The 23247-nt window shown below is 32.6% G+C and overlaps 1 protein-coding gene across 1 annotated transcript in view; it reads right to left on the reverse strand.

Moving 5' to 3' along the window:
- The window catches only part of LOC107445025 (glutamate receptor ionotropic, NMDA 2B), a 236863-nt gene that overhangs the window by 37514 nt on the left and 176102 nt on the right, over positions 1-23247 (reverse strand). The window contains exons 4-9 of the mRNA XM_043047036.2: positions 21409-21593; positions 19899-20149; positions 16491-16674; positions 11661-11784; positions 8876-9096; positions 2364-2511 (exon numbers count right to left, since the gene is read on the reverse strand). Coding sequence (XP_042902970.2) covers positions 2364-2511; positions 8876-9096; positions 11661-11784; positions 16491-16674; positions 19899-20149; positions 21409-21593 — 1113 coding nt within the window. The remainder of the gene's footprint in view (positions 1-2363; positions 2512-8875; positions 9097-11660; positions 11785-16490; positions 16675-19898; positions 20150-21408; positions 21594-23247) is intronic.

The raw sequence follows: 23247 nt of genomic DNA on the forward strand, positions 1-23247 counted from the left end.
TCTTTTTTTCCGGTTTTTTAAAAAAAATTTCATCCTTCTTTTTTCTTTTAAACTGTTGTTTGTTATTTTTTTACTTATTATTTCCCCCCCCCTTTTTTTTTCATTTGTGTATTATTTTTCTTTGTTTTATTCTTCATTTTGAACATATATATATATATATATATATATTCGTATGTAGTATTCGTATGTGAATATTTATAGAAGAATAATCTTTTCGTGCAAGCAAGTTTGTTAGATTTCCAGGCCAACAAAATGATTTTTTGCTTGACATATTAAAGACATTAACAGCAGGACAGTAACAAGATGCAGAATTCTGAATGTATTTGGAACAGATATACAAGAAGAGATGAAAATATTTCGTCCTAAAGATCAACAAATAAAATTCAGAAAAAAATCTTTCAATTAGGTAAAATACAAAAGTTCTTCATGAAAGAATTAATTTTGATAATTGAAGAAGAAACAGAAGAAAATGTTTCCGAATTTATGAGAACCATATTCATTAATATAAGTGATTTCTGTTTTATTTAATCAGATTGCCATTATATTTGATAACGTTTAGTATCTGAGAGAAACGACGGATATCCGAGACAGCTATCTGAAGAAGTTTTTAATATTTGAAAAAAGATGATTATTGGAAAAAGAGTGAAAAAAATCTAGTGTAAAAAAATGCCCTTGCTTGAACTGAACTGAATTAAACGTTTGGTCACCTGAGGCCGATTGCGGTCCTTTACCCATTTATCTTTAACGTGAACTTCGTGTTGTTTCGATGCGGTGGTGGTATGTAAATGAAGTAAAGGAGTATACGTGTGGATAGATAGATGATCATTGAATTCTGACTGTGTAGTTCTATGCAGTAGGGTGATAAGAGCATAATGTAAAAATATGAGGTATAACTTGAGCTAAGCTGATATGGTGAAAATTAGGTTATGTTATGCTATTGATGTCCGGAGTATGATGCATCACTGTAATAGTATGCTGCTATTGGTCTGATGTTCTTGTTTTCAGTTAAATTTTCATATAGGAATATTTCATTAAAATTTCCTGCAGGGCAAGAGGGGCTTTTTCATAAAACTTAATTCAGCTATATGTTTGTCTATTGCTTTTATTTTGAGGTCGTGAATGCCCCTGCTTCTTTTAAAGCCGGATTTTCAGACTCTCAAATTTTAATTTTAAAACTGTAGTTTTAAAAATGTCACGCGAAGAAATGAGTTAACAATAAGAGATAGATAAGAAAGTTGATGGTTATTGTTAATTTCTGATAGTACCTTATAAAAATGCATTACTAAGAATATTAAGCTATTTTCGGATTTTTTTAGTATAACGGCTCTGCGTTTTTATTCCAAAATCAAATCTTTTAATTAAAGATAGAGTTTTTATAATATATCTTTATTTTTACAAATTTTAAAGTGAAATATCCATCCTTATTGTCTCAAAAATGAGCAGGGATGTGATTTCTAAAATAACATTTATCTGCAAATTTGATAATTTTTGTCTCTAAAGTGGGATAAGGTAACATTGATTTTTCTTTACCACGTTAGATACATGATATAGTTATTTTCTGATATAGTTATTTTTGATATAGTTATTTTCCAAGATGATATAGTTATTTTTTGAACGACGATGTTTTTTTGTCATAAGCTAAATGAAAAAAATTGGATTTCACTTTTTTTAATGTTTGAATGGCTATATCTACTAAAAGCATCAATATACCAGGATGGTGTTGGATCACAGAGCTTGTCTTAATAGTTAACTTTTAATATTGAATAAAGAAATTATTGGAGTGCTGCTGTTTAATGAAGATTTTCAGGGTAGTAAAGCGTCAAAATCTTAATTTTTCATTAACGTAAAAAGAGCATAACTCTGAAAAGTAACAATTCTCCTTAAGAACTAAAGCGCGTTCATAACTAGGCAGTGATATACCAATAATATAGCAAAAGAAAGTTTTGAGGTATTATAGCTTTCATTAGATAAACTCCTTAAAACATACTTAAATTTCACTCTTAAAGAAAAGGCCTTGAACTTTAAAAAATTCTACAGGGTCGGTAAATTTTTCAGGAGCTCAAATTTGTGAAGTATTTATTTTTTATAACCTACTTCAATATACAAAAAAGATAAACCAATTAAAAATACAGCTCTCACACATTGTCTGAAGTTCAAATTAAAAGTTTTGGGATGCACAGTAATCTTTTGACAAGTGATTTACTTTGTCTTTACGTTATTTAATTCTAAAAAAGCAAACAAATCGTGGGACACGGCTCGCAGTAGATCACCGAAGTCAAGCATCACTGGGTAACGGTCAGTTGTGCAGCTTTAGTGGGACGTAAATGAAGTACTACTACTAGTAGTATTAAAAAGCATCTTACATTTAAAACTCCCCATTTCCCATCTTCAACTCTATACAAATCATATGAAAATTTGAGGTCTGTTGCAAACTTTTGTAGAAGATCTATGCAAAACCCAGAACAACATTGATAGAAATTAGGATTCTTAATGGCCATAGAATGGTTCATTCTGAAATGAAAAAAAAAAACACTTTCAATATTATGAATTTTATGAAATAAAAATGAAAACGAAATAGTCATTAATAAAAGAATTGCGCAAGTAAAGTCAATAAATATTAATTTTACCATGAAAGAATACATTAAAATCATATAGAAACGAGAGTGTGTGATAAACACTGGGGAACAAGTTTTTTTTTGTTGCATTTATACAAGTACTTGATCATACCTAATGTGTAAGGATTTCTAACCTGAACATAATTTTGTTCAGAACGCTACAGATTTATTTTTCTTCAAAAGGATAGATTCAAATATATTTCACGTAGTAGACTGCCATGTATGTATTTGAGGCATCAAAAATTTGTTACGGTGGGAGAAGTTTTACGTAGTCCAATGTTTTGATTCCCACCGCAAGCTAAACAAATTATTAAAATAAAATAAAGCGTCAATTTATATGAAAACTTTCAGAATTTCAGCAAAACAATGGGTTATTAGCTTCCTCTTGCTCTATTGCTTACCTCTGATTTCTTTTTTCCACCTTTGCTAAGACTTTGACACAAGGCGAAGTGTTGAAAAAGTCCGAAAGGTCGCTTATAGCATCCAATTTTTAATTTTGAGGTTTTTTTAACAGATTTGAAAAGATTGACACACATGAACAGTAATCTTCAACAGAATTTAAAAGCCTAACTATTTACACTACTGGTCATTAAAATTGCTACACCAGAAAGGAATACAAATAACAGAATGATATTTATTGGGCACATGCACTATAGTTGGAAGAACAAATTACTAAATTATCAGGACATTTGGGTGTTTAGATTCTGAGGAATCAGTACTCAGAGCAGCCTCACCTGGCAGCAATAACAACAGTTATTCTCCAAGGAATTGATTCGAGCGGAGATTGAATAGCATTGACTGGCACAGCATTCCATGCAACATTATGCCACAATTTATCGACCGTAGTGACTGACGAGTGGTGGCGTGCCAGTCGATCGTCAACCATTGACCAGACGTTTTCAATTGGTGAGATATCAGGCGAACATGCTTGACAGGACAACAGGCGAACATGTTCTGTGTCAAGGAAGGTCAGGACAGTGCGGGTAACATGCGGCCATGCATTGTAATGCGGAAACGCAGCGTTATCGAAGCCTCGAAGATAAGGCAGAGCGACTGGCCCTAACACATCGGAAATGTAACGGCAGCTGCTCAAAGTGCCGGCAATGCGAACAAGTGGTGTTTGAGACGTGTATCCAATGGCACCCCATACCATTTTTCCAGGTGATGGGCCGGTATGACGACATCAAATGCAAACTGCCAATAGGCGTTCTCCACAATGTCGCCACACACGGATGCAGCCATAATGATGCTGTATACAGAACCTGGATTTGTCCGAACAGACGACGTCATGTCATTCCTGCGTCCAGGTTCGTCGTTGATCACTCCACTGGAGGAGCTACTGCCTGTGATGCAGCTTCAAGGGTTGGCGAAGCTATGGTCGCCGTGCCTATAGTCATACTGCTGCAAACGTCGTCGAACTGTTTCTGCAGACACTTGTTGTTTTGCAAATGACCCTAGTTGTTGACCCAGGGAACGTGACGTAGCTGTAAGATCCCTTAAGGCCATGTGGGTAACATGCCTGTTTTCTCGGTTGTTAGTGATGAGGGGTCGCTGAGATCCAGCATGGCGTACTATATGACCGCCATGAACCCATCAATTCCATACTCTGCCGACAGTCATAGGATCTCGACCAATGCGAAGAGTAATACTTCGGTATGATAAACCGCAATCCCGGTAGGCCACAATTCGACCTCGAATAAACTCAGGCACGTGCTGGTAGGCATTTCTCCTTCTTACACGAGGCATAATAAAAACTTCTTTTACCCAAGAACAACGCTCAAATTCAATTTCTGTATGAGAAACTACTATCAAATCTCTTCTTTTATACACCTTGTAGGTGTCTCCACCCCCGCCTGGTCCCGCAGTGGACTGATCGTTAAGACACGGTTCCCAGCAGATCACCGAAGTCAAGCATCACTGGCTGCGGTCAGTGTGTGGGTGGGTGACCACTTGGATCAGTCTACATAGGGACCGAGGGTGTGTGGTATTGGTCCTCGTTAAACTGTGCTACCGTAAAGTTCTCGACTTCACGCGCAGCTCGTCGGGCTACCGAAGCGGGGGTGCCATCCCCTCCGCAGAGGATCAAAATTGTGATGGCATGTCTTCGGATCATCCTCCGGGATGTTTCCCAGACCGTCGCCAATAGCCCATCGTGCAGCTCTAGTGCGACGTAAATTAACAACAACAACAACCATCCCCGCCTGTTTTGCATGAATGCGCTGATAAGCTAATCATTTGCATACCACAACATGCTTTATCCGTCCTGCGAATTTCACGTTCGTGGTGTGTCGCTTTCCTGGTGTAGCAATTTTATTGGTCAGTAGTGTACAAAACTTGATTTTGACCAGTAAAAGCAAGGAACTTCGCAAACTACTCCGTTTTGAACAAAGGCTGAGAAGTTTAGATCAATCTGAAAATATAATAAAGACTTCACCACGAAATATCTCCTATTAACGCATTGAACGCTACGCTACTTTAACTACATGGCTTGCCCATCTGGCCAAGCGGTAAATACTACAAACTAAATTTGCAAATATTAAGAAAGATTTTGTTAGTTTTTTAAAAGGTTTAGCCCTACATTTCTGAAAAAAGTGGTGACTTATATAGTAATTGTTTAGATATAATGGTGGATTAAAATCTACTAAATTGAATTTATTAAACCAAGAATCACAATTAATAAACTACTACGTAAAAATATTTATTCACTGTCCGGAGCAAGTCGGCATCGCTGTGTATATAAATAGAACTATTTTTGTGTGTTCAACATTGCATTAGTTTTTTAAAACCATTTTAGTAACGATAATAATATTAAAAAAATTAAAATCTTTAAAAATTTACTCGTATTATGTGTTTCTAATAATCTTGCACCCTCTTATACTAATAATCTTGGACTTAAAAATCACTTACTTTAGTTATTAATATGACCCCACCTAACATTTAACGTCTTCCCTAAATTGCTATACAATTCATAATACCATTTTATAATTGCATTTCGAACATTTAAAATATATAAAAGATTGAAAGCTCCTTCTAGTAAATTTTAAATTAATTTATTCTTATTAAATAATTTCGTTAAAAAAATATCTAACAATGTTCTAAAAAACACTTAAATACATTAATTTTAGGTTCAATTGCCGGAATTGAATCGAATTTTTATTGATTTTTTGGTACAACATACATTTGCAGGCTTGTGTGTTCAATTAAGGTTTATAAACCTTTGTCAAGTAGAAAGACAGATAGCACAATGCAGAGAAGAACATCACAAAGAATACGTCCAGGGTTATGGCGGGATTCGAACCCGCCACCTCCACGCCTAACATAGAGCTTGGCGGGCGATACCGCTAGACCAGGGAGGCCTCTGAATCGAACGTTTAATCTATAGAATTATGAAAGTGATGTTTTTATTACATAGCTATTGGTGCTTTTTTCCAGAGTTTTTCTAAATTCTTTCAAACAGCTTGAGTTACATTACATACCAACAGATATTATAATCAGAGATGCCAACTTGCTCCGGACAGCAAATATATATTTTAAAGTGGTAGTTTATCAATTGTGATTCTTGGTTTAATAAATTCAATTTCAGTAGATTTTTATCCACCACTACTTCTAAACAATTCTTAGGCTTACATAATTCACCATTTTACAACACTTACGTCATGCTATACCTTTTGAAAAGCCAGCAAAAATAGTCGAATATTTGTAAAATTTACTTTGTAGTTATTTACCGTTTTTTTTAAATTATTTTGGCGTGACCGGAGCAGTTGGCATCTCTGATTATAACTACAAGCTGTTTTCCGGGGGATTTTATTTTTTATCTTTAAAGTGTCAGCAGAACTTATGCTTTTTCTATTTCTTTCTAGAAATAGAAAAAGCATAAGTGATTTAATTGTTTGCCTCAGTCTAACAAATTCACATATATAAATGCATGATAATGGTGGGGCAGTATGCTCACGTTCTGGAAAAGTAGTTGATTTTTTAAATCTTATTTTTATTGCCACTCGTAAAAATTACTAGCTAGCTTCATCAACCAAAATAATTTTTTTTAAAAAATTTATTTTGCACGATAGTAGCATATTAAAAATTTATATCAGGAATCTAACAATTTTAACTAGTTCCTAGTACATATATAATTTATAAAATTAATAAAAAGCAGCAATTTCTTATCATATGTCGATTTTCGAAGCTCAGAACAAAGATTAGAACTTACTTTTTTCTCCATATGATAGATTACAGTACGACATTTTTAAAGTTCGCAATTAAGCAAAGTAACCCCAGTGTATTGGAAAAAATATTTAGTGCGATATTCTCATTTAAAAAATTCAGTTTCTACCAATTTTTTTATAAATAAAATTTAAAATAATCAAAATATTTTGAATATTAAACGATATTCTTTGTATATCTTTTTCGGAATTCAATCAAGATAGCTTATTATAATATTATTATAAGTTGCTGTTTCCTGATCTAATCATATACATTCGCTTAGCTGCAATTTTCAATTGAGATTATAAGTTGTCAACTGCACCGCTTTTAGCAAAAGCTTTAATAAATTGGTAACGAATTAAATTGTAAAACTGTTAGATTAATAATAATTATGCTTACTCTTTGAAAGTGTCACCGCGAGACGACTGCAATAAAGTGGTATTATATTTGACGCTTTGAAATTTTGGTGGAAAAATTACTCAAAGTGAAAAATACTAAACTGAAAATGACTTAAATTTCCACTAGAAATTTATTTTTTACAAAGAGGAGCAAGCTGGTGAGTCATTAAAACTTAGTCTATACTTAAACCCAAACTCACTTTCACAGAGATGCCAACTTGCTCCGCTTTGTAAAATAGTATTTTTTTAGTGGTAGCAGAATTTAAGTTTCTTTTAGTTTAGTATTTTTCATTTTAAGTAATTGTTTCGCCACTAAATATCAAAAATTATAAGTATGATATAAAATACATACATTCTTTAACGAGTTTTACTGTATAATCTGCTACCACTTTATTAAACCTATTCAAGAAAGCGGAGCAGTTGGCATCTCTGCTTTCAGTGAGCCAACATGCCCACTATATATGTTTTAAATATTTAAATGTAAAGGTCATCAAAATTAGTTTAAAAGTCATTTTTCCAAATAAGAATAATACGTGAATGCGCAGATTTTGCTACCACATTTAAATCTAAAATTAAAATCTTCATGATAATCCGAGTTACAATCAAATCGCAAAGATGCCAACTTGCTCCGGACAGCAAATACATATTTTAATGTGGTAGTTTATCAATTTTGATTCTTGATTTAAAAAATTCAATTAAGTAGATTTTTATCTTCCACTATTTCTAAATAATACGTAGGTTTATATAATTCACCACTTTATAGTACTTATGTCATGCTCTACCTTTTAAAAATCAAGCAAAAATAGTCTAATATTAGCAAAATTTACTTTGTAGTTATTTACCGTTTTTTTTAAATTCATTTTGGCGTGTCCGGAGCAGTTGGCATCTCTGACATCGTGATAAAACAAGATCTGTAAAATAATATGCTGGAGGAATATATAAGCTGTTCGCAATGTAATTTATTTTGTACAGAGATTAGTTTTCATCTGGATTTACTAATTATTACTTGTTCTGCATCTGCGTATCCCAAAGTGTGGCACGCGTGCTTATGCGAAATATCTCGCAACAAACGAAAATTTCAAAATATTTTATTCAGAAACAAAGCTAGCCATGGAAATTTACGATTACGTCCTTTCCTATTGGCTATTTTTTGCAGAGTTAACATTCAATAATTAGTGGTGTCAACAGTCAGTTGTGATTTTTAACTTTTGTGCAATTTTTTTATCGCAGCAAGAGCAATATCATCCTTCTCACTGATGAAAATAAACTTATTAACAAAATTTTGTACCAAAAAAGAAAAAGAAATTTTTTTTTAAAAAATACGTTCATTTTTTTATTAGTGGTACACAGCCATGCAAAAAATTTAGAAATGGTAGACGAAAGTCATAAATTTGGGACACACTGTCGAATAAGAACATTTGATCTGAAACACATTGTAGTTGTATTTTTGCAAATCTAAGGGAGTTTTATTTTAATTTTTTTATATAGTGATATTGTATTACCAACAATAGAAGTTAATATTGCCCATGAAGGTTTCCGTTAAGTAAAGCATGTGCTTATATAGCTTGCTAGATTTTAACTCTAAGCATCTACTACTGCTTTATTTTCTTCAAGAATCAACCACTATTATGTATTTTCTCTTCAAAATACTCAAGTACTTACCCAGCTAGTTTATGTTCAGGCGCAACTCTACATCGAACAGATCTACTAGTTTTACATTCACCAGTCTCATTGTCTGGGGGGAGGACATTGACAAAAGGTGGTTCATCCAGAAAGGTCACTTTTAAGTTGAACTTTTCAGGCACTCCTGGTGGAGGGACTGGACTGTCTCCCGGCCATACGATGTCCTTTATATCCAAACCTGTGTCAGTCCAAACGCCTATCTAAAATACAAAGTTGTGATTACTATTTCAGGTTTACAACTGTGAATACCTGATATATGTTTTTACGCGTAATGAAAATCTTTTACAATCATCCATAATTTCGATTTCTTGCTACATGCGCAGGGATACCAACTTGCTCCACTTCGCAAAAAAAAATTCTACTGGTAACGAAATTTAAGTAGTTTTCAATTTAGTATGTTTCATTTTAAGTAATCTCCCCCAACTATATATTAAAAATTAAAAGTATGATCTGAAATGCAACTTTTAATGCAGTTATCTCGCGGTGACACATCACCTCTTACGTCAAAAAGCCTCCACACGGGTTTTTACAAGTAGTCTGCGCAGACTATTTAAAAAGTTAACCAGCTGTGCGCATGAACCAATTTCTATTAAAAAGTAAGTAAAAGAAATTTGCCACATTTGAGAATTGAATCTGGAGTGGTTGACAAGTAAATAAGACAAACCAATCATATTCATAAATTAAGCAAACTTTTAGACATATATTTGCTACCACTTTCTTATTTTTACTGAGTTTTATATCCAATGGTTCTTTCGTTACCTGATTTACCTGCTTGGTGCAACATCTCCACATCACTCCTTAAAAAACTCAAAATATGCCAGAACAAAATCCTCAGGAAAAATAACAAAAGCAAGATGGTTTATCCGCAATAAAAACATACATCGCGACCTCAACATAGATTTTTTAGATCATCACATTGCAAAGCAAAACTTCAGATTTTTCGAAAAGACCATAAATTGTGACACCGCAGGATTCAACGAAATTTTTACTTTCGAAAACTTAAGAGAAGACATAAACCTCAGGCCGATTGCAGCTCATTTTTGTAGTGACATAATTTTAACTAAAATACTAAATATTTGATTTCCTTTTATTCCAATTACCAGAAAGAACCACCTTAAAGATTAAATACAAGATGAATGGGAAAAAGGCCGCTAATGGCCCCAGGCGCCCAGTTATATTTCGATGATGATGATGATTTACCTTCATTGTGAATCGGAAAACCTATAAGAAACCGTGTGGAGGCTTTCAGTTATAGGAGGAGTTACAGGATCTTTATTCTACAAGTTTTACTTTTTAATATACCACCAATTTATTAAAACTTTTGCTGAACGTGGAGTACTTCCTATCTCTGTATATGTTAGATATAAGAGCAAATAAGTAAACTAACGAGTCAAAAAATCAACGAATAAGTGTACTTAAAAATTTATGAATTAGAGAATAAAAAAAAGTTAAACCATAATTCAATGATCCAAGAAATAAATATATTGGTAACAGATGCAATCAACAGGTAATCAAACTAATAGATGAATTGATAAATCAAAATCAGTATAAACGAATCATCGAGCAAGTGAATCAGTAAAGCAGTGGATGAGCGACTCGTTGAATTGTCGATTAAATGATTTGATGATTCAACGTTTTGCTGATATTGATTCATTGATTCGCTGAGTCTATATAATGATCAGATCATAGAGACTTAAAATTGTTGACTTGCTATCTCGTTTTTTTGCTAATTCATTAAATTGATGATTTTTAATTCACAGACTGATTCCTTAGCTTAGCACAATGATTCATCAATAACCGTTACAATTAGCTCTTCATTTTTTTCATCAATATATTCTTTTGTTCATTCACTGGTTCATCGATTCACTTATTTATCAATTCGCTTACTCATTGATTCGGTCTTAGGTTTATTCGACGCCCAGAAGTAAATTTAATATGTTTTAATTTAATATTAAGAAATTATTGGTGTGCTATTGTTTAAAGAAAATTTACAAGACAGTAAAATACCAATAATTTCATTTTTCACTAACATTGACAGAGCATAACTCTAAAAAGCAACAATGTCCCTTGGAAACTAAAGCATGTTCATAACTAGGCAGTGATCTATTAATAATCTATGTCCTAATATATTATTGGTATATCACTAATTTAAAATGTGATTTGGTTACTGATTGTTATATGAATAGAGAAAAAACGTTGACAAAGAAAATTATTGTAAACACTTGAAATAAAATGTTACTAAAGGACTTTCTTAATATCCACTTTATAACAAGACATTACTAGTAAGAACGTGAAGTTCCAAATCAGTTTCAGACATTTGAAGTTACAGAATTGTAAGTACTTCAGCTTCAGCTTCTTAAGAACATATATTCAGATTAATTCAGGACATGTTCATTTACAAAACTGAAAAGATAAAAAACCTGCCATCGGCTTATTCCACAGCTAGAAGTCAATTTAAAGCATCTTAATTTAATATAGAACTCGACTATGTTAAATTAATAGTAAAAAGGCGTTGAAACCGATAACTATTGTTAGTAATTCAAATGAAATATTACTTCAGGACTTTCTTAATCCGCACTTGAAGAACAAGAAATAACTAGTAAGAACGTGAAGTTACAGATCAGTTACAGACATTGGAAGTCACAGAGCTGTTCGCAAGTCACTTTTCTTGCAGGGAAAAAATAATTTCGGCTTCGAACAGGCAGACATTCCAATAATTTCAAAACATTTTCATTTACAAAGCTGAAAAAGGATGAAAATCTACCTTTTCCCAAACACCTTTGTTGTTTAGGTTTAACACTTGCAATTCAACAAATTTTAATGAACCATCCATGTTAAAGCTGATTGGTGGTCCTTGTTTGACGTTAGCTGTCACGTTTCTCAGATACCTGTAATTAGAATACATTTGTAATCAATCTTTATTATTTTTCGAGTTATATATATATATATATAAATNAAACAATACAAATATATATATATATATATATATATAACTTTTTTAATTTCTAAGCAGCCATTATTTTCTCTATTTTTATTTAGTTATCCACCCCTAACTGCGTATTTCCAGTTCCCTGAATTATACCAGATATTAACACATTGCTGACCGGTCAGGAGTTAACTCGTGTTTTCGTTAGCAGTGATCTCGTAGTGACTATTTTAAAAAGTGGGCGTAATTTTCCTTACTATTCAAGTTTTACTGTTTAATTCTCTACCAATTTATTGTAACTTTACGAAACCTGATATATTTGCAAAACTTGTGGTGTACCATTACGGCCGCTGCAGTGTTTTCGATGTCAGAGTTTCGGCCACACCCAACGTTCCTGCTCCTCCAGCCCAAGATGCATGAAATGTGCCGAAGGGCACTATTCATTCCAGTGCAGAAAGAGCCGAGACTCCCCAGCTAAATGCTGCAACTGCATGCAAAACCACACCTCAAATTTCACTGGGTGCGAGGCCCGTCCCAGTCGAAAGAGAAAAACGACCAAGGACACGACTACTTCTACAGCCCACAGACTTGTTAGCCTCATCAGTGAACTTAAAGACTTGCTGAAGGACCAAGACGTACTGCATCTTCTCACAACTTTAATCCAGGGGAATTCCCCATACAACTGATGTACTACTGAATCAACTCATGCCTCAACTCATCATGGACTTATTATCTGATCCTAACTTAGAACTTTGAATTGTATATGATCTCTGGACTAAATGCCAAAACAGTATAGATGAATCGGTTAGAAGCGCTTCGCGCTTAACACCGAAATTCCACTCATATCAATCAATCAATGGTGTACCATTATTTACAGAATCAACCGATTGCTGAACACACCAGTCAGAGTGGAAAGCCGCCACGAAATCCAATGCTATAAGTGTCAAGGCTTCGGCCATACACAGAGCAAATGCACCGATAAGCCGGCGTGTATGAAATGCGCTGGTGCGCATTACACCTACAAATGCACGAAACCCCTGAACGAGCCACCATCATGCGTGAACTGCAAGAAAGATCACCCAGCCTGTTTCACAGGTTGCCCAGCCAGGCCAAAGAGAAAGCCCGCACCCAGGAGGAGACAACAACACCAAACTTCTGCCAACCCAGTAGCCAGATTTACTCACATCGTGAGAGAACTACAGGAACTCATGAAAGATGCGGAATTAGTTTCCCTGATCCAGTCCCTCCTCCCACCAACCAAGACTTAGATGAGGAGTTACTGCCAATGATGACGACCACAGATCATCATCTGTGGAATTACTACTATTTCTAAAGCCAATAGTCACCGTCGCCTTAGGGCCCAATTTCGATGAAGAAGTGAGGTGCCCGCATTCGCGGGCAGGTACTTCGTCAAACCACCTATCCAAGCCAAGCCAAGGTGTACCATTACACGTAGGTGATTGGTATACATACGGCATTAAAACTTAAAATTTTTTAAAGTTTATTTATATTGTTTTACTTCCATATTGATTTTCAAAACAATAGCCGGGCACATGGGGGTTATTTTCAGAAAAGTTGCCGGTCAGCAATGTGTTAAGCGGAAATTTGCCAAAATAAGTAAAATGGTTAAAAAAATTCTGGTTAACCTGCGGTCAGAGCCTAGGGTGGCCTCTGTCCGTAAAACTTTGAAATTTGCTGAAAAATGTTTAACGATATTATTATTATTGTAAATTTTTAAGACTTTAATTTGACGTAGATTTCTGGAATTCAACTGGTTTGTTATCTCACAAATATTTTTTTTTACATATATTTTTAATCGATGGTAACTCAGGGATGTAAACTTCTCCGCTTTCTGTGAAACTTTCACTAAATTGGTAGTGAATTAAAAAATAAAACTTGTGGAATAAGTGATAATTTCTCCACTTTCTCACCATGATATAATTGCAACAAAGTTGTATTCTATTTGAGGCTTTGAATTTTTGATAGGTTGTTATGCGAATATAACTTGAAATCTAATTTACTAAACTAAAAATAAACTTAGCTACTACTAGAAAATATTTTTTACAAAGCAGAGCCATTTGACATCTTTATTCACTACTTATAGAATTTCGCTTTCTCCTACCAGTTTTTAAATTTTTCCGAAAAGTGGCTACACCGGATCCTAACTCCTGATTAATACAAGAAAACACAAAATTATTAATACAAAAATTTGGCATTTTTGTAAATGAAGTAAGTAATGTTAAAGTATCGATTGATTACCGTCAGTTTTTTTTTATATTTTAAGTGATAGCAAGATTCAAGCTCTGAAATTAAAATTTTATTTTAAGAGCTATCATTTAAAATAAACTTACGTGAATTTTAACTACCATAAGCAACAATTAACCGGATTGGTGTATGCAATACATAACGAATGCCAATAATTAATAAATTAAATTGGCAAATTCCAAAAAAAAAAAAAGAAAAAAAAAGCAACTGTCATTTCAATATTTCTTCAACCACTACATTGTAAACTTTATTAGATTTGTGTTTGCAGCGTTTTTCCTTTTCCTACGTTGTAGTGTATAATGATACCGAGGGAAACCCGTGATTGCGAGATTATAATAAATACCACGATATCTCTGTGTAAATGTACCAGCTGCCTATCTTGTCATTCTGAGAGCATTTATCAATATCTTTCACTCCAATGAATCAATTACAATAGTATTAAAGGTATTCAAACAAACATTAAAGCTGGAAAAAGTAAATAAAATAAAAGATATGTGAGTTTGTAAGACAGCACTTCTTCAGTGGACACACAGTCTTACTTAAAAAATTTTAAGAATATTGTTATTGGTCAAATTCTTAGATTTAAATTTATATGTAATAATAAAACAGATTTTCTATCAGCTATTGGGACTTTCAGGATTACCTTCAAGAATAATAATTTTCCTTTTAATTACTATAATCATGATGTTTTAATTCAAAATATTTTAATTGCATTCAAACAGTTTGGCCGATATTGAAGCCCGCATAAATAGGCCTATGCTGTGAAATTAAGGATTTCTTTTTCCAAAGCAGGTGGCAGCACTTGAAAAGTTTTTTTGCTCATTGAATATTTTTGGTATCGTTGTTCAAGATTTTCAAATGGATGTCAGCACTTGATTCGTTTATAATATTTTCTTAGTGATTCGGCAATTTATTTTATTTTGATTCGGTTAATCCAACTGTTACTGTAACTATTTATAAGTAGACGTTTTATTTTCAAGTCTTACTATGTGCACTTTTGAGTAGTATTTGGTGGCTCATTATTTTTCTTTGCTTTTCAATTCTGGTAATAATTTTCTTATTTGTCTTCTCTTCCTTTGTCTTTGTTATCCTCGGGGCACTGTCAGTTTTGGATTTTCCTCTGACAACAGAAAGGCTCCTGTGTGTTTGTAAGCAGTGTGTCCTGATAAAGTGCTGTTTTACAAACACACTTATCTTTTATTTCATTTACTTTTTCCTGCTTTAATGTTTGTTTGAATTTGGTGTTAGCTGCTTTAGGCGCTTTTCCATTTTGATGTAATGTTTCAATTGTTAATATACTTTTTTGTCTCTTTTGTTTTTGTAAATTGGATTCATTTTCTGAATAGTATTAATGGATCGTCTTCTCACGGGGATTGATAATTTTTAGATTACTGGCAAAGAAAATATTCATATTTACTCATTTTTGGGAAAAACTAACTATCAATTTTTATAAATGTATATATTTTTTTCTGAATTAGCGGCTATAAAATTTCCTTGAATAAATAATTATTAAATATGGAGGGAAGAAAATTTAGCTTCTGCAACGAGACAACGTACGAAATCCAATGCAGGGGCAAGATAAGAAGAAAATTCATTGTATGTAAAAAACAAGAAAAACAAACAAATTGAGTTATAATAATAGAAGTAAATGATGCAATGAATGGTACATAAATCACACATTTCCTTAAAAAAAGGTTACTTTAATTTGCCAATTGCCCTCGTAAAACAGTTTTAGAAGGAAACAAGGAACGGGCAATATTTCGGAATTATTACCCGTTAATATTAATATTAACAAAGGAAAGGGTAATATTTCATGTTATTTAGGCTAAAAAAAGGCAAAAAAAAAAAAAAAGCAATGTGAACAAAGTACAAATGAAAGTACATAAATTGTCACACTATAGTTTCAGTTCTATAAGCAAGAACCTTATTCAATGCCTAAACGTCAAATGAAGGTAGAGAAGTGAAGCGAGAAACACCTGACAAAGGTGTAACCAATAGTTTGTGCAAGGAAATGACAGAGGAGAAATACGAAACAGGTGTGAGGATATAAGAAACAGGTGTGAGGGAAGAAACAATGGGGAAATATGAAACAGGTGGGGGATCACCTGGCACTTGTTTTTTTTTTTTTAAATCTTCCTATTGTACTTTCCTTGATCAAACTTATTCCTTTGTGCTTGATCCCTATTGCTTAAATCACTTTACAAGTGCACGTCTATTTACTTCTCAACCTTCATTTGATGTTTAGACACTAAGGAAGGTTCTTGTTTGTATAATTGAAATTAAAGTATGTAAATTCATGCACTTTCATTTGTGCTTTATTCACATTGTTTTCTGCCTTAGCTTTAGAACAGTTCTGAAAGAAAAGTTAAAAATTTATAAATGAATCCAACCATACTAACTTACTTGAAAAACAAGTCTCCTTTACTCCAGCGAAGGTGACCATTACCACTGCATGTTAAATTTGGAATTAAACTAATATTTGCATTTTTTGGATCATTGTAAAATAATTCTAAACCATGTCCAAAAACAGTAACTGCACGTTCAAGCTCGTCAAACAGTCTATACATTGTTGTATTGTAGTATACTCCTAAAATATTAAAATTGTCATTTAATGAGTTGCATTAGAGAAGGGACTCAAAATCTATTGGGTTTTCTTTTTGATAGATGCAGCTTCAGCAGTATGCCCCCCCTTCGGATCTTGATCAATTCTGTTTCAAGATTAGTGAGAGTAGTTGATACTCAGTGGTTAATCCCTTCAAGCCTTTTTAAGCTATTATCACCACGTGCACATTAGCACGTGCGCAGTTAGGTGCGTGTTTTAAAAAGAAGGAAAAAAGGCTTCGATATATTCGATATATTTATAAAATTATTTATAGAAAAAAGGTAATAGAAACAAAAAAAAAATGCTTTTGAAAAAATATAATCGAAAGTTCAGATCAAGAGAAATCAAAGCATACGCTGATGTATTTTAAGGTTAAATGCTACTGCCCAACATCTATTATCCGAAATACCTACACTAATAATTTTTTTTCTTTTTAAAAGTAAAGTGCCACTGCTCATGAGCCCTTGCGCAGTATAACGGACATTGATGGTTTTTTTTTAAGGTAAAGATCTACTGTCCGGTTTACATTAACTTGGTACATCTTATACTGATGATTTTAAGGTTAATTGTCTCCACCCGTTAAATAATATTTGCCTGGTATAATCCGCCTTCTAAAATTCTACGCTGCCGGGTACCGGTATATCGCATAAAACAGACGGCATAACAGCGCCTACCATCAGTTAAGCCTTTCAAATGATCGATCTGAAGCATCAGTTGTGCTTGCGCGACCAAGGGTGCTGCGAATAGCTTATAGAGTCTAATAATAGCACCGTTGGTGCGATTAACATCGACTTAGTTAATATGACCCACTTAAAGCTGAAAGATGACCCACCGTTGATTGTAATTTTCTTTCTTTGAACAAGGTGAAGATGGGTAAAACATTGCCTAATGCACCAAAAATTGCAAATATCTCTCCTGAAAATAAAGTACCATCCCACGCAAAGCGTGCTGGTAAATTAAACTCAGAGCTGCACTGATAATCCAACTGGGATTGTCCTGCGGCTTATGCTCTGCCGATTGCAAAACTTATCTTGTTAGTTTTAGATCATTCTTGTATTATTATATAAAATGAGGTGCATTCAAAGTAATAATAATTTCAATGCGTTGAATGAATCTAGATTAACGTTTTTTTGTTTTTAAAACATTATTGATAAAATACGAAAATTTTCGATGAAACGATTTTCTCTTAATTCTTAGTATTTCTTGAATTACATCTGTTTTAAATTTTCTACTATATTTTGCTGATTTTAAATAATGTAAAAACCCTGATTATCGTAATACAAATAAAATGTTTAGGCAGAAATTTAAAGCTTAAAATCTGAGAATACTTTATAAATAAAGTGATGTTAAGCATATTGCGTCTTGCACGTCAATTTAAATATTATAGAGAATGAAATCCCGATTAAAGACTTCAGGCGTAAAAATTGGTAGCACGCAAACTTTCAAAATTTTACCTGCCTATTGTTAATAAATAATTAAATTTAACACAAACGGATAATTAATATTTACTTCTGACTCAAGCTTTCTTTTGGCTCAAGTGGTACGAGTTTCGGTCGAGAAATGGCAGATACTGCAGGTACATCAGTGTTCACGAATGCAGGACTCAATACAGGAATAGGGACTCAATTTCATAAGGATGCAAGCCATCTCCACAATATTTGCAATGTTTTTTTTCAACGCCCTTGTCGTCATATGACTAATCACTTTACAGCAAATAACCTGTCTGTTATGAGTTTTTGTAAGTTATTCTTTATTTTAAGGTTCAGTTTCGTTTATTTTTTAGACAGCATCTTTATGCAAATCATGAAAATAGCGTAACTTGAGAATATAAAGAAAAGCTACAGTTTTGGGGAAATTAAATGTGATAGTGATTTAATTTATTTATATTTAATAAGTTGCTAGTCACTGTATAGTTTAGTCTTAAAAATATTGCAAAATTTGAAAATTATCAATTGATTATTTTATGAATTTATTCCAGAAGGAGAAATCTCGCTGGATTGTGGATCGGTAAAAATTTAAATAATTATTACTTATTTACGATTTCCCCTTGTTCTAAAGATCGCATTATTTTTCTATAACATCATGGCACATAAAGTTTTAAATTATATCTTTACTTCGAGTTTAAGACGATTCAATTGTATTCTCTTTTATTTTTCTTGACTATAAAACTTCGAATAACACCATTTACCTAGTGCTGCGGAAATGAATATAGATTGTGCTGCTCTATTTTGAATTACGCTTTTACTACTTGAGTAGAAAACTGTTTTGAACTGTTGATGAAAACTGTTGTTGAATGTGAAAATTTATGAACAGTTGCGAGTTACTATTTTTATAAGAGGTGTGTTTCCACTTTTTACTCTCGAGGTCTTCAATTTTTCAAGTTCTTTTTCTCGTTAATTAAATTTCGTATGTTAGACAGACCTGAAAGCGAGACGGAAAAGAGAAAATACTAGTAGAAGAACTATTTCAATATTAGATAATATTCGGAAGGAGTTAAACTATTCTTCAGAATAAACAATTCACTGAAAATAATATTATTCGGTGAAGAAGCAATTCAATATAAAAATTGTATCAGTTAAAAATAATTGGTAGCTATGGATTTTTATTATTCACCAAAAAAAGCTAAAAAATGAAATTCATTTTGATCAGTTTTTACTCTTTTCCGTCTTGATCTATATTAATTTTCAGCCCTGATGCTAGATCACATTTTCCAAAAAAAAAAAAAAATTCAGCNAAAAAAAAAAAAAAAAAATTCAGACAAATTAGAATTATTATAGTGATGACACAAAAAGGATTGTACTTTTGATTACTACTTAACCGGTTAACGCCCAGCGTCATATATTTAGGACAGTTCCTTTTTTCAAAGACATTCATAGAGATGGGAAACTTTTTTTCAGTATTTTCATTTATCTGGGTGAATTAAAGAACTTTCAGATACCACAATGATTTAGTTATTTCTGATTAGATCTAGAATTCTAAGGAACAAGTACTTTTTAATCTATCAAAGACTTTTTGAATGCCTTAACAGTAGAAAAACCAATTAATTTCGATAATATATTATACCACTTTTACCATAAAACCACTTTTTGTATCATTTCAATTTATAAATTCGGGACAAAACGGGTTAAAGCCGTACTCATGTGAAATTATTAATTAATAATTACGAGAATGCAACTTTTTTCATTCAGAGCAATTGGATCCATATTTACCTAACATTCCAGGTGGGAACTGTCCAGGTGGTGTTTCCAAACTGGTCCCCACGACTGATTGAGCAGCAATCCAAACATAATGTTTCCCAGTGAGACCAAGATCGTGTGCAGCTGCCATTATCTCTACAGCCTCGTACCTTGCAGCAAATAAAAGTATGATTCTTGCTTCACTTTCAGCCAGATCCTCCATTTCGGCACGGATTGGAATTCTTTCGGTCTCTTTTAGAGCCAAATATTTTACAATGATGAATCTGACAGATTAAATAAAAAGAATAGAGATATTTAGGAAACACAAATCCCCTGTCCTTCATGACAGTTATTTGTGACTTATTTCTTTTCATTTCAATTACACTGTTGAATTTATATTACTTAATTTTATAGAAACACGTTTTAAAAGCGTAACTAAAAGCAAAATAAACATGTAAATTCAGATAGCTTTACAATGTTTTAGTGATTTTACAGATCTTAAAATGTCTGATTACAGACGCTTTTATTTTTCAAAAAACTGTGATTTTTCTTGATGAGGAATTTAGGGCCATCTACATATTAGAAAAGGGCAAAACACAACTTAAAAGTAAACAACGAATGTTACGAGCTCACAACAGATTTAATAATAGCATATTATTTGCTAAAATACGTTATTTCTAATGGCAAAAGAGCCTCTGAAAAACTGCTTTAACCCCTTGGGGACGGGTGATTCATAAAAGCATTCGTGCAAAATCTGAATCAGGATGTAAATAAATAAAAAATGGTAACTGAAATGTAGGCGTTGCTAATTTGACAGACTTACTTTGCTTTTACTTTAATTATTGTTAGTTTAATCATATATAAAATCAATGTTAGTTCAAAGTATAACTAAATAATTTTATTTGGAACTAAAGTAATGGTGAATTAAATAAATCAAACAATTATAACCATGCCCACAAATAAACTGCTAAAGAACTACTTTGGTTTCCAGCTTTATCTTTTTACCCTGATTGATACTGTTTTATGCTGGCTCGTATGTGTGACAGTCGGCGCGAAAGGGTTAAGTTAAAATGCGTCTCCCATATTTACGATTTATTTGTCTGTAGATTACATTATCTACAAACATTATCTACAAACATTACATTATCTACAAGATTACATTATCTACAAAATCTAGAGAAAGTAACCGAAAGGAAATAATTTCAAAGTAAACCGGAATAATAAAAAAATATCGCAGTTTATAATTTGTTTCAAAATAATTAATTACTTTATAATAAAGTATAATCTGCTTAATTTTTCACTTTCGTAAGTTGATAATTTACTTGAGTTTGCCACGATAAATGTACCAAAATATCTGATATTTCCTCAACTCTTTATAAGTTGGCCACCTTTCTAATTGAGCTATTATGTTAATGCAATGCAGATGATCAACTTATGCCTATTTCACTGTATTTATGTAAATCTAAGAATGCCGATAAATTAATTGACAGAATGGTTACACGTTATTAAAATATAATACAGAAAATATTAAAAAAAGACTCACTTGAATTCGTTATTCAGCGTCTTTATGATATCTCGAATTGCTCTGACAAAATCTTCATGGCCACCAATTTGTGTCGTCACAACTGCAAAAGTATGCCAAGAGTAACGTCGCAAAATGCTAAGCATTGCTTCTGCTTGGTGTTCTACAGAGGGGGCAATTTGTAAAATCTTTGAGTCTGCCACTTTCTGAAAAATAGAGAAAAATTGCTGTTAAGAACGAATTTGGTTTCACAATTTCCTAAGAAAAATAAATTTTCAATATATCGAAATTTTATGACAGAAAATAATACTATACAGTGAACTTAGGAAATTTTATGTCCACTGAGAGTTTTTATTAAGAATATATAATCAATTAAAATAATATATAAGCGAAATTATTTTTAGATAAACGAAGATATTTTTTAATGCAAAATTTTTTGATTTGACTGGAAAGTTCCCGAGTTATAGCAAAACACGCAAAGCTTGATATCTGATTTTAAAAATTTAAGTTTTTAACAGATTTCCTGACTTAACTATTAAGACCCCATATTTCAGATTAAGACTATTCCCACATTTTAGAAGTCAAAAATATAAGTAAGATTTCCCGGACAAAGCACGTTTAGTGTCTGATTCCGTAACCTAATTAAAATTCAGTATTAATTAATTGGCATATCTGATGTCAAATCTTTAAATCACTACGTTAAACTCAGATCTGCGAATTATAAATTATTTAATTTCATACTTTTTAACCCACTGTACATATAATGTTTTTGGGGTGATAAGTCACACTTTTTCCAATTACGAAATTTCACTTGGAATTAATTCTTAGTATGGTTTCCACATAAATACTTTGGATGCTACTGGAGTTTACACTTGATAACAGCACACTACATATAACATACTATTACTATGTTATACCTTATTATTCAAGAATTAGTTCCCAAATCGCGAAAATTGTGAATGTATTTAAGTTTTAAATCGTTTTTTTCTCCTGAGAACAAAATAAATTTCACCAATCTTGAAGAGCACAGCGTTGATGTTTATAGCTATGATCTTTAACAGCATGGGTTTTCATATATTTTATAAACTGAAAGTATCCTTGAACTTCTACTTAAGGATGATGAAAGACAAGTTTAAAATTAGAATACTAAACATCTTCAATGCATTACATAGCTGAAATTCAAATCATAGTTTTGAGATTACATCTGCTAAAATAACTCAACATTGCTCTTTAGCCACTGATTTCTGGGAATCATTTCACATTTTGAAAGAATTTCACATTCACTTTCGGAGCAAGAAATATATGTAGTGTAATTTTAAGAAACAAAATTTAGTTTAAATCAATTGCGGAAGCTTTTGAATGCGAGAACAATGGCCTTTACCTCCTAGTATTGTAATAGTATCCAGTTGAAGACCAATAAAAAAATAAAAAGCAAATTTAAATTAAGCAATTATTTTAATCGAATACAATCGATGTTAAAGTATTTAAAAACCGTCGTTGAACAGCCGAACTAAGTTTGAGTTCACGAGTACCAATGTTTAATTCCGTAGCCTTGTAATTTCAACTCAATTCAGAAGACAAGGGAACTCCTGGATCAAGTATTGGGAGAAATTCGCCTTCGCGGATGGCTTTTTGATGGAACAAACCTGCATTTGCATTACATGGGGTGGAATACCGCGAAAATCTCCTACGGTTCACCTAACGGCTAGGGGGCTCTAACCTGTTATCCTTCTATCATTGAGGATGGGGAAAGTATTTATTGTTATTTTCTACTCAATGCATATTGTGGTTAACAAGAAGTCTATACAAAATGTAGATCTCCGTTAGTTTTATTATTTTCTTTACTATTTTTAAATAATT

Source organism: Parasteatoda tepidariorum, chromosome 9 (assembly GCF_043381705.1).
Source record: "Parasteatoda tepidariorum isolate YZ-2023 chromosome 9, CAS_Ptep_4.0, whole genome shotgun sequence".
Lineage (NCBI taxonomy): Eukaryota > Metazoa > Arthropoda > Arachnida > Araneae > Theridiidae > Parasteatoda > Parasteatoda tepidariorum.